The sequence below is a fragment of the Pseudonaja textilis genome, chromosome 4 (genome assembly GCF_049901715.1).
Source record: "Pseudonaja textilis isolate UNSWEBS1 chromosome 4, rPseTex1.2, whole genome shotgun sequence".
Classification (NCBI taxonomy): domain Eukaryota; kingdom Metazoa; phylum Chordata; class Lepidosauria; order Squamata; family Elapidae; genus Pseudonaja; species Pseudonaja textilis.
In genome coordinates this window covers 9,350,017-9,369,693 of record NC_141993.1, presented here as the reverse complement: position 1 = coordinate 9,369,693, position 19,677 = coordinate 9,350,017, and the positions used below count along the sequence as shown (strand labels likewise).

General features: G+C 42.5%; 2 protein-coding genes across 7 annotated transcripts in view; both read right to left on the bottom strand.

The window, feature by feature from the left end:
- Window positions 1-1,541, bottom strand: part of LOC113443050 (dual specificity protein phosphatase 13B-like) — a 43,205-nt gene extending 41,664 nt beyond the window's left edge. The window contains exon 1 of one of the 2 annotated variants that reach the window (XM_026711011.2): window positions 1,223-1,541. The gene's annotated coding sequence lies outside the window, so the exon portion shown is untranslated. The remainder of the gene's footprint in view (window positions 1-1,222) is intronic. The other variant, XM_087933844.1, reaches the window with a different exon arrangement.
- A 5,963-nt stretch (window positions 1,542-7,504) lies between these two features.
- Window positions 7,505-18,922, bottom strand: LOC113443037 (dual specificity protein phosphatase 13B-like). Of its 5 annotated transcripts, XM_087932197.1 has the most exons (5): window positions 18,712-18,797; window positions 18,263-18,467; window positions 14,997-15,200; window positions 11,916-12,136; window positions 7,505-10,528 (listed from the first exon to the last, which is right to left on the bottom strand). In XM_087932197.1, the coding sequence occupies exons 3-5, from the start codon at window positions 15,155-15,157 to the stop codon at window positions 10,287-10,289; spliced, it is 624 nt and encodes a 207-aa protein (XP_087788323.1). In that variant the 5' UTR covers window positions 15,158-15,200; window positions 18,263-18,467; window positions 18,712-18,797; the 3' UTR covers window positions 7,505-10,286. The 5 variants fall into 5 exon arrangements, with proteins under 5 accessions (XP_087788323.1, XP_087788321.1, XP_087788322.1 ...); XM_087932195.1 differs by lacking the exon at window positions 18,263-18,467 and having other exon boundaries at window positions 14,997-15,195; window positions 18,712-18,922; XM_087932196.1 differs by lacking the exon at window positions 18,263-18,467 and having other exon boundaries at window positions 18,712-18,920.
- Between the last annotated feature and the right edge of the window lie 755 nt (window positions 18,923-19,677).

Genomic DNA, 19,677 nt, shown 5'->3' with positions numbered 1-19,677 from the left:
AGTAAAAATCATTAGGATACAAGCAACAAGGTTACAGTCATACAGTCATGAGTGGGAGGAGATGGGTGAAAGGAAAGATGTGAGGGTTAATGGTAATAGTAACAGTAGTGCAGACATTGTAAATAGTTGGACGGTGTTGTGGGAATTAGCTGTTTAGCAGAGTGATGGCATTTAGGGAAAAACTGTCCTTGTGTCTAGTTGTTCTGGTGTGCAGTGCTCTATAGCGTCGTTTTGAGGGTAGGAGTTGAAACAGTTCATGTGCGGGATGTGAGGGGTCTGTAAATATTTTCACAGCCCTCTTTTTGACTCATGCAGGATGCAGGTCCTCTGTGGAAGGCAGGTTGGTAGCCATTGTTTTTTTCTGCAGTTCTAACTCCGTTGAATTCTGTGTCTGTTCTGTTGGGTTGCGGAGCCAAACCAGACAGTTATAGAGATGCAGATGACAGACTCAATCATTCCTCTGTAGAACTGGATCAGCAGCTCCAAGACCTGCCTAGGTAGCCTCTGTCCCCAGGCTGTTTCCAGCTAGCCAGCCCATGGTCAACATGCTCTGCTGCTTTTCAGAGAAAACACTCATGTCCTGCTTAATCTCAAATAAATCACTGCTGTATCTGTAATAAATCGACCCAGCTGTCAAATGCAGACCATGTCCTAAGAGAGGTCGGAGAACTGATTCTGGCAAGGTGCGAAGACCTCCTGTGGATGGACCTCACATGATACTCCCCCTCCTGTTCCCGAAAAGGTTGCAATCCTGCAGCATTACTGATGAGAAGGCTTCTGCCTGGACAGCCAGAGGTATCAAAACCAGCTTAGAGCAGGAAAGGCATTCAACTTTTTCCCTAGATGGACCTGGAGATGCAAAATTGTCACTCCACTCCTGGAACTGAGATCCCTCCTTAAATACCGATCATTACACTCCTCTTGATCTTACTCCATACTTAGGTGGCACTTTTCAGACATTCTGCCTGGGCCCTTCCCCCACCCCCCACCTACTCAGAGGGACCTCAATCAGCCCTAACGACCGAGGACCGCTTGGTGAGCAGGAACTGGCAAGGAACCGAGCCAGCTCTTTCGGCGTGCCCCTCGTAAGCAGAAAAACGCAGCATGCAGTTGCAGTTGTCATTCAGCTCTCGGGGGAAAGACACGGCTCTACCCCAGGCGAGCACCCACCTTAGGCAAATAACAGTTTATTTAGCAGTTTAGCATGCTCAAAAGTACTTGCCTTTTCAGGGAGCCCAGCTCCTCTCTGCCTGCTTAGGGACCGTTTTAGTTCATGACATTCTTCTGGCGTTTTCCTTCTGGGTTGCCGGTTACACAACAGCTTCTTTGCCCGGTTAGCTGCATGCGGTTGAGTCAATGGCTATTTTTAATGGCGTTAATTATAAACATGATGCGTGTGTGTGTGAGTGTGTGTCCCCACACCCCACCCCAATAGCGGACTTCCAAATATTTTCAGGGCGAGAGGCAGCTGAGCCCGGCTTGGAAAAGAGCCCATCATCTAAAATAGCTTCAGCTCGGCATGACCTTCCAAAGAGCTTTGGGTGTCACAGTTCCCACGTGAGGGTGTGGAAGAGACCGTGCCAGGAACTGCAAGTTCTCAAAGCAGGGAGAAAGCAAAACAGGGAGACTGTCATGCCTTCCCTTCTGAACAAAGGCAAGAGTGTCTCTGCAAGGGAAGGCGGTTTTGCCTCGCTGCGAGTTTTGGGATTCCTTTGTCTGCCACATGTTAGCATAAGCCCGTGATCATATTTACTAATCGAGTTTATGTCGAGCGGCTGCCTGTCTCCCCCCTTTCCCCCATGGGCTGTGTGGCACACAGCAATCCAATTTTACAAATGGGTTAAGCTTTAGTAAGCCTGAGTAAGGCCACACCTAGAGTAACTGCATCCAGTTTTGGTCACCACACTATAAAAGAAGATGTTAAGACTCTAGAAAAAGTGCAGAGAAGAGCAACCGGGAGGATTTGGGGGCTGGAGGCTCAAACATATGATGAACAGTTGCAGGAACTGGGCCTGGATAGTCTAGGGAGGAGAAAGACCTGGGGAGACATGATAGCAGTCTTCCGATATTTGAGGTGCTGCCACAGAGAGAAAGGGGACAATCTATTTTCCAAAGCACCCAAAGGCCAGACAAGGAACAATGGATGGAAAGTGAACAAGGAGAGATTCAACCTGGAAATAAGGAGGGATTTTCTGAGAGTGAGAACAGTCAACTGATGAAACAGAAGTTGCCTTCAGAGGTTGTGGAAGCTTCATCACTGGAGGCTTCCAAGAAGGGACTGGACTGCCATCTGTCAGAAATGATGTAGAGTCTCCTGCTTGGGTGGCGGGGGTGTTGGATTAGATGACCTACAAGGTCCCTTCCAACTCCGTTAATCTGAATCTGAAGCTGAGGGTGGTTGAATGAGCACAGTTAGACCAGGAAGAAGTATCTGGGAGATTTCTAGTCATGGTTCCTATCCCCATTGCTGGTCCAGATATCAGAAGGAACATTTATGGCCAAGATTTGACATTTGGTTGCTCGCTTCATGGAGGTCCCTGCTAAATTTCATATAGACTTTCAAGCCAGAACTTTATAATTTAGGGGCAGTTCCTAAATTTTATGACAGTGAGGACAATCAACCCATGGAACAGAAGTTGCCTTCGGAAGTTGTGCGAGCTTCATCACTGGAGACCTTCAAGAAGAGATTGGACTGCCATTTGTCAGAAATGGTGTAGTGTCTCCTGCTTGGGTGGGGGGGGTCAGAGTAGATGACCTCCAAGGTCTCTTCCAGCTCTGTTAATTGGCGAAGTCAGATGGAGCGATGGAGCTAGAGGGTAGGGGAGGGTCACGCCTCCCACGACAGCCAACCTGACCCTGGTTGAACCTGTTGTTAAATTATTTGAATCCCACCACTGAGGAGGGGCCATATTGATATTCATTGCCCTAATACCAAAGGTAGTTTTAGTGCAGGGGATGCTCTGGAGTAGGGCTGTTAAAGAGGGCAATTCCCAAATTCACCATCAGTCAATTGCTAAAAGGCAGCTTTTCTTGGATCAGGGTAAATCCTGCGTGGGAATTGTAACACCATTGTAGAACAACATCTGCCTTTCCAAAATCCTTGAGAAGGACTCTGTCATGCCCCTGTTGGAATGCTATAGAGCACTGCACACTAGAACAACTAGACACAACGATAGTTTTTTTCCCAAATGCCATCACTCTGCTAAACAACTAATTCTCACAACCCTGTCAACTTATTTACTAGGACTTTATTACTATTATTCCTCTACTGCTAGATTATAATAACACTTCCTAGTACCTATCTCTTCCCACTTATGACTATAACTGTGTTGCTTGTATCTTTACAATTTATATTGTTTTATTTGTTTTCGTAGTATGTTTTGATTGTGTATTAGTAACCTATGCGTGATTTAATTGCTTATAGTAACTGAGGACTATCACTAAGTGTTGTACCTTATGATTCTTGATGAATGTATTTTATTTTTTCCTTTGTGGAGCATGTGCACCAAGGACAAATTCCTTGTGTGTCCAATCACATTTGGCCAAGAATTCTATTCTATTCTATTCTCTATTCTATTCTTTATTCCATATTCTATTCTATTCTATTCTATTCTATTCTGTTCTGTTCTGTTCTGTTCTGTTCTGTTCTGTTCCGTTCCGTTCTATTCTGTTCTATTCTGTTCTATTCTATTCTTCATTCCCTATTCTATTCTATTCTATTCTATTCTATTCTATTCTATTCTAGTCTAGTCTAGTCTAGTCTACTCTAGTCTATGCTATGCTATGCTATCCTACCCTACCCTACCCTACCCTACCCTACCTTACCCTATCCTACCCTACCCAACTCTACTCTATATTCTACTCTACTCTACATTCTGTTCTATTCTACTCTACTCTATATTCCTATTCTATTCTATTCTATTCTATTCTATTCTACCCTGTTCTATTCTATATTCTACTCTACATTATATTCTATTCTACTCTACTCTACTCTACATTCTATTCTATTCTATTCTATTCTATTCTATTCTACTCTATATTCTATTCTGTTCTGTTCTAGTGTATTCTACCATACCCTACCCTACCTTACTCTACCCTACTCTATATTCTACTCTACTCTACTCTACATCCTATTCTATTCTATTCTATTCTATTCTATTCTATTCTATTCTATTCTATTCTATTCTATTCTATTCTATTTTACCCTACCCTACCCTACCCTACCCTACTCTACTCTATTCTATATTCTACTCTACTCTACATTCTATTCTATTCTATTCTATTCTATTCTATTCTATTCTATTCTACTCTACTCTACTCTACTCTACTCTACTCTACTCTACTCTATATTCTGTTCTGTTCTGTTCTATTGTATTCTAGCCCACCCTACTCTACTCTACTCTACTTTACATTCTAATCACCTCTACATTCTATTCTACTCTATGTGCTGTTCTGTTCTGTTCTGTTCTATTCTACCCTACCCTACTCTTTTCTACTCTACTCTATTCTATATTCTACTCTATTCTACATTCTATTCTACTCTATTCTATTCTGTTCTGTTCTGTTCTGTTCTAGTCTAGTCTAGTATACCCTACCCTACCCTATTCTATATTCTAAACTACTCTACATTCTATTCTATTCTACTCTATATTCTACTCTGTTCTGTTCTGTTCTGTTCTGTTCTACCCTACCCTACTCTACTCTATTCTACATTCTACTCTACTCTACATTCTATTCTATTCTATTCTATTCTATTCTATTCTATTCTATTCTATTCTATTCTATTCTATTCTATTCTATTCTATTCTATTCTACTCTACTCTATTCTATTCTATTCTATTCTATTCTACTCTACCCTACTCTACCCAACCCTACTCTATATTCTATTCTATTCTATTCTATTCTATTATTTCTATTCTATTCCACTCTACCCTACCCTACCCTATTCTACTCTACCCTACCCTACCCTACTCTATTCTATATTCTATATTCTATATTCTATATTCTATATTCTATATTCTACTCTACTCTACTCTACTCTACTCTACTCTACATTCTATTCTATTCTATTCTATTCTATTCTATTCTATTCTATTCTATTCTATTCTATTCTATTCTATATTCTATTCTAGCCTAGCCTAGTCTAGCCTAGTCTATTCTATTCTAGTCTACCCTACCCTACCCTACCCTACCCTACCCTATGTTCTAATCTACTCTACATTCTATTCTATTCTGCTCTCTATTCTATTCTATTCTATTCTGTTCTGTTCTGTTCTGTTCTGTTCTGTTCTGTTCTATTCTATTCTGCCCTGTCCTGCCCTGCCCTGCCCTGCCCTACCCTACCCTACCCTACTCTATTCTATATGCTACTCTACTGTACATTCTATTCTATTCTATTCTATTCTATTCTATTCTATTCTATTCTATTCTATTCTATTCTATTCTATTCTATTCTATGTTCTATTCTGTTCCGTTCTGTTCTGTTCTATTGTATTCTACCCTAACCTATCCTACCCTACCCTACTCTATTCTATATTCTACTCTACATTCTATTCTATTCTATTCTATTCTATTCTATTCTATTCTATTCTATTCTATTCTATTCTATTCTATTCTATGCTATTCTGCCCTACCCTACCCTACCCTACTCTATTCGAATATTCTACTCTACATTCTATTCTATTCTACTCTACTCTACTCTACATTCTATTCTATTCTACTCTATTCTGCCCTGCCCTGCCCTGCCCTGCCCTACCCTACTCTATTCTATATTCTACTCTACTCTACATTCTATTCTATTCTACCCTACTCATCTCTCTATTCTATTCTATTCTATTCTATTCTATTCTATTCTATTCTATTCTATTCTATTCTATTCTATTCCATTTCTATTCTATTCCACTCTACCCTACGCTACCCTACCCTATTCTACTCTACCTTACCCTACTCTACTCTATATTTCTATTCTAGTCTATTCTATTCTAGTCTATGCTATCCTACCCTACCCTACCCTACCCTACCTTACCCTATCCTACCCTACCCAACTCTACTCTATATTCTACTCTACTCTACTCTACATTCTGTTCTATTCTACTCTACTCTATATTCCTATTCTATTCTATTCTATTCTATTCTATTCTATTCTATTCTATTCTATTCTACCCTGTTCTATTCTATATTCTACTCTACATTATATTCTATTCTACTCTACTCTACATTCTATTCTATTCTATTCTATTCTATTCTATTCTATTCTATTCTATTCTATTCTATTCTATTCTATTCTATTCTACTCTATATTCTATTCTGTTCTGTTCTAGTGTATTTTACCATACCCTACCCTACCTTACTCTACCCTACTCTATATTCTACTCTACTCTACTCTACATCCTATTCTATTCTATTCTATTCTATTCTATTCTATTCTATTCTATTCTATTCTATTCTATTCTATTCTACCCTACCCTACCCTACCCTACCCTACCCTACTCTACTCTATTCTATATTCTACTCTACATTCTATTCTATTCTATTCTATTCTATTCTATTCTATTCTATTCTATTCTATTCTATTCTATTCTACTCTACTCTACTCTACTCTACTCTACTCTACTCTACTCTATATTCTATTCTGTTCTGTTCTGTTCTATTCTACTTCTCTTCTCTTCTCTTCTCCTCTACCCTACCTTACCCTACCCTACTGTAAAATCTTCATTGAGTGGGACTCTTGGTGACTCCGCTATGAAATTTTCTTGACCACAGTTTAGAAATATTTGGCCCTGCCTTCTTCTGAGATGTTTTTCAGTTTCCTACGTTTAGTCTGTGATAGCCTTGGGAATTTCTGAGTTTCTCCATCAAAGGATTAATCATGTCTGTTAATACTTTACTTTTTTTGTAAGCAGCCCTCTTGATGAAAAAGAAAGGGGGCATGAAAAAGAAGGGATGAATTACCAACACTTGCAATTTGTTAGGTGGAACTTAAGAAGAGCAGCAAGTTTTATGCACTGCATTCCACTTAATTGCAGGTACATTTCAGGATATACTTAGTACTGTTCAGGAGAAAAACCTCACAGGAATTAATTGCCCAGCATAATAAACACCCTTTAAAAAAAAACATCCAATTTTTATTTAGTCTTGTCTCTAACCTCAAGCAAAAGATTCAGGCAGACTTAGTTTCATAAACTGGATTTATACTTCCATCTGCTGGTGAAGGAAATCATTACACCTCCTCTCTTTTACCAACAAAAATTATTTTCCTTGGTGGATTTTTTTTTAAATAATTTTATTAACAATTGATAAATCAAGTACATTTTCTCAAACTAATACATAAGGGAAGGGCTGATCTCTCTGTACTTTTAAAGCCATCTTATTTCTAGTTAGAATGAAATTCACACCAAATTCTCAGCTAAAGTTATGGGCTAAGATTTTTTTAAATCGCCTATTTTTGCCCCCTGTCTATTGTTGTTTTATTCCCTGCGGGTCCATGTTCAACTATATCATCACCTCTGAGACACTTTGATAAATTTTATTTGCATTATCTATTAACCATGATACATTTATTTCTCTAAAAGTGCCAAATGGTGCTACATTATGTGTACCTATGTGTAAGTTTCATCCACAAATAGTTGCCTATAGTTATTCTTCTTAGGGGATAAGTTTGTCTTGTTTGTTCTATTGAATGGATTTTTCTTGGTCAACCAATATGACCAATAAACCAATGGCCAAAATAAACTTTCTTTCTGCCTAAATAGTTTAATATAGAGTTTGGGGGGTTTGATTTCTTTTACTGTATAATTTTTTAAATTATATTTATTGTACTTACTTACTTAATGGTAGCTTAATACTCTGACAATGTCTTTGTAAGTACAATAAGTACAAGCTTTGTAAGTACAATAAATATAATTTTTAGTTCCAGAGATCGCAGGATGTCTGTTTCTTCTTTTACACACACACGAACACAATTTTAATAGAATAATATTACAGTTCTCTTGTGAAATTGTTAGGCTGTTAACTACTAATTTCTTTTAAAGGAAGTGTTGATTATAATTTGATACAATACTAAAAATTAAATTAAATTTTACAAAGGCTAAATTGTTTTAAGATAAACATGCAAAGCAAAAACTGTACTACGTCGTATTTCTTTTAGATTCAGAGTGGAAATGACCAATTAAAATAGCTTTGTAAAACAAGTAACATATGAACACATACAGGACAGAATTGGCTTTTGTCCTTCTTTCTCTGTTTCTGTATGTACCATACTTAACACAATTAATAATAAATAGCAAGGATGGAAATGAGCTAGACACTCTGGGCTTTTTATGAGGAGAGGTCAAAAGATCAAGATGGCAGCAGAGGTGGGCTGCACATACTTTAACAACTGGTTCGCCTAGTGCAGAACCGGAAATGTGAGTACATGCATGCATGCCCCTTCATGTGTGTGTCATACATGCTTGCACGAGGCTGCAAAACCGAGGGGAATATCTCCATGCAGCAGCCAGGGTGAGTAGATCAGGTGAAGCGCGGACAGCAGCTGGGCTGCAAGGACGGAGAGGGTGAGCAAAAATATGAAATACATAGGATGGGATAATGCCTGGGCGGGTGGGCGGGCCCAACCGCTGGTCATAACTACCGCTACAGGCGAGCCAGACCAAACCGGCAGCAGCCCACCATTGGATGGAGGTCATAGCTGTATAATTGAGGTGTCTCACCCTTTTTTTACATGCATCACAGAGACAACACAGGCAAACAATGCGGGGGGTCTTCTGTCACAGTGCTATGGTTGCCATCTAGAGCATGGGTGTCAAACTTGCGATGTCACACTGCTGTCACATGATGGTTTCCCCCTTCGTGGAGCATGGCCTTCATGGGCGTGGCCTGCATGTGATGCATCTGCCCCACAGGCTGCCAGCTGATCTAGAGTTTCAAGCCTCCTGTTTCTGTGAGGGAGCCACCACATACATTCCACCAAGATGTTCTTCTAAGAAGATCTCCATTGCAACTGATAAGAATTACAGAAGTTCTGTTCCCATTCAACTGGAGAGGTCTTTTGTGGAAAAACATCCCATGGAGAAACTGTGTTTGGAAAATATCTAGGCTATATGTGATGAAAAAAATCTTGGAGTTCACTGGATTTATTTGTTTACTGGTTCCAATTCCCTTTTGCTGTCTTCTCTTCATGTTCTCCCACACTCTTCTTCCTCCTCCTCCTCCTCCTCCTCTTCCTCCTCCTCCTCCTCCTCCTCCTCCTCCTCCTTTTCTTTCTTTCTTTCTTCTTCTTCTTCTTCTTCTTCTTCTTCTTCTTCTTCTTCTTCTTCTTCTTCTTCTTCTTCTTCTTCTTCTTCTTCTTCTTCTTCTTCTTCTTCTTCTTCTTCTTCTTCTTCTTCTTCTCCTCCTCCTCCTCCTCCTCCTCCTCCTCCTCCTCCTCCTCCTCCTCCTCCTCCTCCTTCTCTTCCCTCTCTCTCTCCAAAAGACAAAACGATGAGGGAATCCTTCCAGCTTCCAGGAAGGCAGAGTTCCTGATGCAGATCATATCTTATTAAGGCCAATAGGACAATCAAGTTTTAAACTTAATTCATATCAAATGATTTGACTGCATGCCATCTGGTTAGTGTTGACTCTCAGCAACCACATAAATACATTTTCACCGTGACACTCTGTCCCTATCCTGACCCAGGGACCCTCAGAACTGGGACAGCTTGTTAGCAGGGAGGAATGGGGGCAGGATGACCGAGAAAGGGCAAGCAGTGGACACAAGGAGCGACGGAGCTCAGGCGATGAGCAAGGACCACCCCCTCCTGATCCCCGAGCACGGAGAGTGGAGAGAAGGCAGGAACAGTGCAGGTTGACCCAACTACTCAGGAGAAGAGCATCCCATCCCTCTTCACAAGGCACACCTGGGGACTAATGTTTAAGGAGATGCTATGGGGAGGGGTGTCTGTCGGGAACAAATGCTGAATTGGTAAGAGTTTGGTGTGCCGGTATAGACATTTGGAGGTTGCAGGACTGCTGGCTTCTTCCTTATATTTGTGGACTCATTTCCCTGTTCCTTTGTTTTGCTGGACTGGGGTGCAGCCAGAGCCGGCCGTGTGTGTATGTTTATGAGGCTTTGCTCTGGGACTTGCCAAGAATGTGAGAGTGTTTGGAGGGGAAGTTTGGCGCAGTAAAGGGGAGTTTGAACTCTCTGCTGGCTGTGTGACCTTCGTGCCTTGTCCCGGGTCATCACAGTCTCCGTTAAAATTTTTGCTGATTGAACCACTCCAAATGAAACCATCAACAGCGCAGAATTCCTACATTTGCAGAGTTCTTCGGTCCCCTTTCACCATAGGGTTCTCTCTCTTCTTTTCATTGTTTAGTTTGATGTCCAAGGCTCGGAGCTGGCTGAGGAATCCGGTGTTTGGACAGATGCCTCTGTGAGAGTCCACTGATTTCAAGGCTTCCACGAGTGTCAGGTTTTCATGGATCATCAAGTAGGCCAACACTAAAGTGGCCGAACGACTTAGCCCCATAGCACAGTGGACAAAGACCTTGCCTGGAAAGACAAAACAGAAGCAACTCTGAATGCACATGGTTCATGTACAATTAACAGCCCACCAGGGGTGTCCACAAGCAGTGTTGGGATTCAATTTTTTTTACTACTGGTTCTGTGGGTGTGGTGTGATGGGCGTGGCTTGGTGGGCATGTCAGGGGCAGGATAGTGTAAAATCTCCATTCTCTCCCCACTCCTGGGGGAAAGGTTACTGCAAAATCCCCATTCCCTCCCCACCCCACTAACCTGCTTTCCAGCTCCCTTCTCCTGTGCAAGGCAACCAAAGAAGACCCAGCCAATCAGCTGGGACTCAGGAGGCAGAGAATAGATGGGGGTGGGGCCAATCAGAGGTGGTATTTGCCGGTTCTCCAAACTACTCAAAATTTCCACTACCAATTCTCCAGAACTGGTCAGAACCTGCTGAATACCCACTTCAGTCCACAAGGAATGGTCAAAAAAGTCAAGATGAAGGTTGTGATGGTGGCGTCAAAGCTTCCTTGATTTTTATGCGCTGTGACACACATAAAAAAACATGCAGAACTTCGACTGAACTAACAAAATCATCATCTTGATTTTTTTTTTCTCCTAATCTTTCAGACATCCCTTTTCAAATCTCTCTAAACTGTTTTGTATGGTGAACAATCTCAGGCTGCGTTTGCACGAAATTAATATTATATCATTCCTGGAATTTGAGCTTTGGTTCTTCATAGTTGTGCTGTCCTGCTCACCCACTTACACACATAGCTGTGGTTTAATGAGTTTCTTGATATTCTCCAGCAAATCCCTTCACCAAAAAACCCAGAACTGTCCCAATGAAGTGCAGCCACCAGCAGACCAAGGCTTGTCCACTGAGCAATGGCCAATGAGTCCACAAGGCCCTTGAAAGTTTCTCACTCAAAATAAACCCACCAGGCAAACTAAAATCCACAAGACAAGAGGCAAGGAAAGTCCAGAGTTCACAAGGCACGACCCAAATCAAGACACGGTTTCAATCCAAAGCAAAGCAAGAATCACAATGACTAGAAAACACACAGCTAGGAAATCAATACGTTGTTCTCAGCATCGCTTGCCTCTCTTTGCTGTGCTAAACAGCCAGCTTCTGGTGTAGCCCATCAGGGAAGGCAAGGCTGCCTCCTCACAAGTAATCTAGCTGACCTTCGCTGCTCCTGCCTCATTGTTTCTCTTCAACTTGTGCATCTCCTGGTATTATATTCTTCTTATTAAACATGAAACTCAACCAACAGAACATTTAACGATGTATCACAAATATCATTGACTGGTGCTGATGGTTGATACAGATCGAACCGGTAATTAAAAATGATAAAATTAGCTCCTGATTCGCCTGAATTGTGGCAAATCGGTAGCAAACACCCACCCCGGCTCCTCTTACCTCCTGCAGAATTTAAGGCCTGGTGTATGAAGTCGGCAGCCTCGTGGAAGAAGACGCTTATGTCAAACGAATTGTCATCGAAAGCTTGCACTCCGTAATACTGAATCGGAAGGTCCCGGTAATAACGTGCTCCAGTGTTGACGCTGTAGGGCCCGTCGGCTGCATTAAGGATGTGAGTGGTGCCGATGCTCCGAAGAATGGATTTACTTCTTGCTGCCCATCTGTCAAAAGACAATCAAAGCTTGTCAAAAGACAATCAGAAAAGAGGAAAACTGGAGAACCATCTTCGGCCCATTACATCGGCCCATGGGTCAGGCAGGGAGGTTAGGCTGTAGTACCCATCAATTAAGGAACTTTGACTGGCAGGATTCAGGAAGACAGCCTTCTCTATCAACCGCTTCCATCCAGTGACTGGTTCAATGCCCAGTTGCCGGGTGGGTGGGGCCATAATGGGTGGGGCCTACTGGAAATTCTTGTTTCTGGCTTCTGGTGAGCCTCCAGAGGCCGGGTGAGGCCATTTTCACCCTCCCAAGGGTCCAGGGGCCTCCCCCGGGCCTCTGGGATGGCAAAAACAGCCTCCCCAGGCTCTGGAGGCCCTCTGAAAGCTGGAAACAGGCCCATTTCCGGACTTCCAGAAGGCCTGTTTTTTCCCCCTCCCAGCGCCTCCGCGCAGACCCTACCCTTATCTCCATCAAAAATGGACCACGTGGAGACTCCTGGGTGGAGAGGAGAGGGAGGGGAGGGGACAGCCAGTCGTTGGAAATACCGGTTTGGAGAACCAGATGTAACTTTAACATCAGGTTCACCCGAACCGGTTGAATACCACCCCTGCATCCATCCTTTGGAACAGACTCCCTCCCCTTCCCCCGCCCCCAGGGGTGAGGTACCTCCCCCTCCCCATTCTCCTGGCCTTTCGCAAACTTCTGAAGCCCTGGCTCTGCCAACTCACTTGGTGTTGTATTCACTGAACTGACGACAGTTCCCAATCCGGTCCGCGTTTCTGGCGGGAGAGCCGATCGCTCCCATTGGTTGATGCCGTTTGACAGCCGGCTATAAAAGGAGCTGTCAAACGGCATCAGCTGCTGCTGCCAGCTGACTGCCTGCTAGCCATGGCAGCTGCGGCAACCCTTTATTCATTGAATAAAGCCCTTTGCTGTTAGCTCTGTGTCTGCCTCGTATCTACCACCACTTTACAACACTTGGGCCCCACAGAAAAACATGCTGCCATGGCTTGAGTTATTCTGAATGTTAAAGGTTACTTTACCTTGGATTCAGAGATTTATATAAGTTATTATGTCTTATTTGGGTACCAGAGTCACTTGGCAAGGCAGGTGGCTTTTTAAAAGTCTGATATATAAATATAAAATAGAGTGGTTCGGCCTAGAAGTGGAACTCTCACCTCACAATCAGGAAACTGTGAATTCAATCCTAGGTAGGGGCAGATATTTCTCTCTCTGGGCACACTGTGGATACATCCGCTGAGCAAAACTCCACATTGGTGACAGGAAGGGTAGCCGGCCAGTAAACACTCAGCTCCATTCAGTTGCCCAGACAACTCCTCTTATGGGGTTGTTTAAAGAGTATGATGATATAAATATAAGCGAAATAAATCTCTTCTTGGTCATCGTTGAATGTCATGCCAAAGCCCATCGGGGCTCCTACCAACTGAATTTCAGCTACCTACAACCCACTCCGTCCAGGAGTGATAGATCCATCGCCTCCAACTTGGTCGCATCCTTCCTGGGTAGCTATTGGAGTGAAAAAGAAGCAAGCAGAATTTGCTTTTCTTCCTCTTAATGCCGGGACAAAGGCCTTCAGGAATTCTCCTAGCTTGTTCAGGGGCTGTGATGTTTGTAAGCCCCGGGCAACTTCTCTTGATCAAAGTGAAAAATGTACAGCTTTGATCATGAAATATGGGTTGATTGACAGTGTTCCCTCACTAGCTCCTGGGCCTGGAATTCTCCTTCATTGCCAGTTTACAGACCAGATGTTCTCAACATCATCGCTAGCGTTTTCATTGGAATGGTTTGACAAAGCCACAGCGGCTCTGATTTCTAATTATCCTCAAGTGTAGGTCTGTTTAATGATCCTTCAGTATGGATGATGAAAACAATTAGCAGGGTATGCAGAAGGCAGGAAGCTGGTAATGTGTTTTCAGACTAACAAACACAATTAAATGGAGAAGCTTTCAAGGAGCTCACAAAAACTTGCCTCTTAATGCCTCCATTAAAATGTGCTAGTGAGAAAATGTACTGTAAGGCTTCCTCTGATTTTGGGCTACCAAATATTAGCACACTTTCCTACAATATGTGGTGGGTTGTTTTTTTTACGTGCCACCATTCCAGGTCTGTGCAGTTTCATTGCACACAGATGGCGACTCAGCCCTTCGTTTATTTTCCATGGAATTGAAGACTTCCAAGATTTTGCTGGGAAAAAAAATTGAATTTGGGGGATCCTGAGGGCAGCTAAACATGTCCTCTTTTTTTCCTAACCCCGCCCCCCATCTCTGTATCAGTGGTGGGATTCAATTTCTTTTACTACCGGTTCTATGGGCGTGGCTTGATGAAAGTGGCTTGGTGGGAGTGGCTTGGTGGGCGTGGCAGGGGAAGAATACTGCAAAATCCCCATTCCCTTCCCACCCCACTAACCTGCTTTCCAGCTCCGTTCTCCTGTTCAGGGCAACCAAAGAAGAGCCAGCCGATCAGCTGGGACTCGTGGGAGGCAGATAATAGATGGAGTTGGTGAGGACAGTCATAGGTGGTATTTGCTGGTGCTCTGAACTACTCAAAATTTCCACTACCGGTTCTCCAGAACTGGTCAGTACCTGCTGAATACCCACCTCTGGTGTGGTCAAGATGTGATGCAAAGAAAAACCAGATGCTTGGTTGTGTTGTCCACACACCACCATCTTGGCTTTAATGATTGTGCCTTATGCACTCTCTCCTACTGGAGGGAGAAATGCACCAACGAGCCCAATTTTCCTTACCCCTGTTGAATCTCTGGAGGTGAAGGCACTTTCGGGACCCCTTTGACTAAAAGAGTGATCTGTAGGTAATGCTCCTAAACAACCATCCTACTTACGCATCTCCAAGGTAGAGGTTTGGCCACACTTGGTCCACATGATTGTCAGATCCTCCTCTGGCCCATACCAGTCTCTGCAGTTCGGACAGTGCTGGGGTCACATAATGGTTGTCCCCCTCTGGAGTGGGATTGTGGGAAGAATGAGTGCTTAGATTGCTCATGGCTGCTCTGTTACTTCTGTTCACACGGTGGTTCCCCACTGACCTTTCTGGAAACAAAAGAGTTAGGATTTTCTATCAATTATGATATTTTGCATATAATTGATGTTCTAAATTGCTCTTTTCTCCTCCTCCATGGCTTCTTCATCGGCCACTGAAGAAAAAGTTTCTTTTTCTTCCAGTTCAGCATGGAAACATGCAGAATAGAATAGAATTATTTATTGGCCAAGTGTGATTGGACACACAAGGAATTTGTCTTTGGTGCATAAGCTCTCGGTGTACATAAAAGAAAAGTTACATTCATCAAGAGTCAAGAATCATCAGGTACAACACAACGATAGTCATAGGGTACAATAAGCAATCAAATCTACTAGGAAACAGTCAATATAAATCGTAAGGATACAAGTGACAAGGTTACAGCCATACAGTCACAAGTGGGAAGGGATGGGTGATAAGGAGCGGTGAGAAGATTAATAGTAATAGTAGTGCAGACTTTGTAAATAGTTGAACAGTGTTGAGGGAAATATTTGTTCAGCAGAGTGATGGCATTTGGGGAAAACTGTCCTTGTGTCTAGTTTTTCTGGTGTGCAGTGCTCTATAGTGTCATTTTGAGGGAAGGTGTTGAAACAGTTTATGTCCAGGATGTGAGGGGTCTTTAGATATTTTCACAGCCCTCTTTTTGATTCGTGCAGTGTACAGGTCCTCAATGGAAGGCAGGTTGGCAGCCATTGTTTTTTTTCAGCAGTCCTAATTACTCTCTGAAGTCTGTGTCTGTCTTGTTGGGTTGCAGAGCCAAACCAGACAGTTAGGGGGGTGCAGATGACAGACTCAATCATTCCTCTGTAGAACTGGATCAGCAGCTCCTTGGGCAGTTTGAGCTTTCTGAGTTGGCGCAGAAAGAACATTCTTTGTCGTGCTTTTTTGATGACATTTTTGATGTTAGGTGTCCATTTTAGGTCTTGTGATATGATAGAACCCAGAAATGTGAAGGTCTCTACTGTTGATACTGTGTTGTCTAGTATTGTAAGAGGTGGTAGTATGGGAGGGTTTCTCCTAAAGTCGACCACCATTTCTATGGTTTTGAGTGTATCCAGTTCCAGATTGTTCCAGTTACACCACGAGGCAAGTTGTACAACCTCTTGTCTGTATGCAGATTCATCATTGTCACGAATGAGGCCAATCACTGTTATGTCATCTGCAAACTTCAGCAGCAGAACAAGATAGCTGAGAACAAAGGGTTGAATGATTGGGGACCAAACACCAAAGTGAGTGACCAGGATAGAAGGACTTCAAAGGGATTTGAGAGGGAATGAATAAGGATCAAACCAGAAAACAAATATATGAAGAAAAAGATAAATGGAGAAAGACCAAGACATTTGTGATTCGACTGAGTTGATGAGATCTTCAGAGACAAAGATGAGACACTTACAGGACACAAAACCTGTGCAGGAAGCTGTTTATGCATATGGTGGAAGCAAGGAGTGTTTGCAAAGGCAGAAAAGTGTGGAGAGTAAGCTGTGTTGACACAAACTACTTCTAGTTCGACTCCCCTTTCTTTTCTTTTCTTTTCTTTTCTTTTCTTTTCTTTTCTTTTCTTTTCTTTTCTTTTCTCAAACCTCCTGATTTTAAGTTCTTTGGCTTATGATTTAGTCACCCTGTTTCTATAGACGCTTGTAGAAAGTTAGCACCCAGCCCTCTCCTAGGAGAAGGAAATATTTTGAGAAATATTAAAAAGGCAGAATATTATATATTTCCCAAAAAATAAGAAATAGAGAAACATGCTCTTAAAAAAAGACAGAAAGCAGACTCAGTCTCCCCGTCCCCAGCAGATATTTTGGGCCCGTAAAGAAAGACTGGGCCAGCCTATCTACGAAACAAAAGACCTTCAGCTCCAGGATGATGGGATTATCGTCCAGGACATAATAGGATTAACCTATTACCATTTAGCAGAAGGCACAGAGCTCACTATATTGCACAATCTCCTAAGGACATTGCATCACCCTCAGAAACTTCCACTAAACTTCCGCTCAGACAAACACCTAGGATTTGCACTTTGCCTATAGAGCCAGCTATGACCCCTACATAAATCCCTACATGGCCCCAACAGGAGTCTGACAACAGCCAATAGAATACATATCTTTGCACAGGAACAGGAAGCTCAAGTGCAAAACCCCAAGGAAGGGATAAAAGCCACCCACTCTCAACTCCATTTTGTCAGCTGCCCAGAACCACCTATGTGGTTCTGCTTCATCATTAAACCATCTTTCCAACCAGCCTCCATGTTTCCAGTATCTTTCTCCCAGCTTGGAACTGAACCAGATGGATATTCCTTCCAACACGCTGGAGATGGTTGATGGACTAATAGCCGATCCCATCTTACTCACTCCTTGTTCCCACCTTCCCATCTTTGTAGCATAATTTATAATTTTACTGCTATTTGATATAGAGCAATATGTATGTGTGTGCACACACAGAGACACATTCATATGCACACACAGGGAAGCTTCTTCTTCTTTTTATAGAAAACTAGCCGATAACCCAGCATTGCCCAGGTATTTATTTATCCCAATCCTGTATTAGACAGGAAAATCCTGTAGTCGGGACTCACATTGTTGTACTGTCTCTCGCATAGCGTCTCACTCACAAGTCTTCTATTCCTCTCCTCAGGAGTTTCTTGTCTATGCTGGTGTTTCATTTTTTTGATTGAACTTGGCCAATCGGCTGACGTTTCCTTGGAGGGATGACAGAATGCCCCCTGGTGGAGTACTGGAATACTGTGAAGCTATAACCATGGCAAGTCCATTGTGCTGTACAGTAGAAGCCATTTTAAGGCACACACATACACACACTGAGAAGTGTTAGGGGTGTCTTACCCCCACAGTATTTGTTTCCAGAGGGTAAGTCATCTGTGTACCAAGTTTGGTTGAAATTGCTTGAGACATTCTAGAGTTATGCTGGAACATACACTTCAAATGGTCACTAAACGAAGGGTTGTAAGTCTATACTTTACTTTACTACCTGTACTTACTTTACTACCTGTACTTTAGTAGGATGAAGACCAGAGGAAGCTACATAAGAAGAGAAGTTCGTTCTTCAAATTACACTTACTATTAGGGGAGACATGATAGCATGTTCCTGTCAACTCATTTCTTTTGAAACTTGGCTCATGAATTAATTAGGGCATCCGTTGGAACCCTGACAGTTCCAATATTTGAAGGGCTTCCACAGAGAGGAGGGGGACAGCTTATATTCCAAGGCATTTGAAGGCCAGACAAGGAACAATGGATGGAAACTGATCAAGGAGAAATTCAACCTGGAAATAAGGAGAAACTTTCTGACAGTGAGAACAGTCAATCGATGGAACAGAAGTTGCCCTCGGAAGTTGTGGAAACGCCATCACTTGAGACCTTCAAGAAGAGATTGGACTGCCATTTCTCAGAAATGGTGTTAGGTCTCCTGCTTGGGGGGGGGTTGGACTAGATGACCTACACAAGGTCCCTTCCAACTCTGTTAAACTGTTAATTAAATCTGTTAATTATAAACAAAAAGATTGGTACCTGGTTGCAGTTGGTTATTTTGTTTGTTATCTTCTGCAAATCCTTGCAGGCTCTCCTTTCCTTTCATCCCCAAGTAATAAAGCCTATCGCTTAATCCTTCTGGCTGGTTTCTTTTTTTAGTCACCAATAGCCAACCCTTCTGCTGGTGTTGGATAAACACTGTTTCTACACAGTGTGTTTATAGATTAAGTTTCTGATGCTTTGGGCTGGCTTGCAGCCTGCTTCCTGGCCCCGGCATCCTGTAATCAGAGTAGAAATATGAGACAAACGGTTTACAAATAACCACAGAAATAGCTCAAGATTCTTAAAATATAACCTGGGGAAGGACTGACAATTGAGAGAGGATTGCATCCTTTCAGTGGAATAGGCTAACTTTACAATATATTTTCCTTGCAATAGTAAAAGGGCCAGGGGTAGAATTCAAATGTCTTAACAACCAGTTCTGTGGGTGTGGCCTAATTTGTGGGCATGGCTTGGTGGTCACGTGACTGGCTGGGCATGGCTTGTATGTAAATATTATAAATATTTATGTTAATATTGGATTTTTTGTTTAAAAAAGAGCAACTTTTACCCAAGCAGGCAGGCAGATTGAGTTGCTCACAGAATCAGAGATTCACTTAGAGATCTATCTTTCTGCAATCTGCTACCTGAGTTTGCGCTGAAAAATAGAAGCTTCAGTCCTAACGAAAGTTCAGCTCTGCTTTTAGATTAGCTAGAAAGCAAGGAATCCAACAATTTCCTGCTTTCTAGCAAATCTAAATCTCCTGGCACAGCAGAACAGCTGATGGTCAGGGGAAAAGAAAAAGAAAAATAGCAACTTAGCAAGCAAGTTTGCCAGGTAAGGAGTGAGTGGATCGGGAGGGGAGAGACAGGGCCATCCAGCGGTGCAATTTGCTGGTTATCCAAATTGGGCAGAATCATAACAACCGGTTCTATAGAACCGGTCTGACCAGGTAGAATCCCACC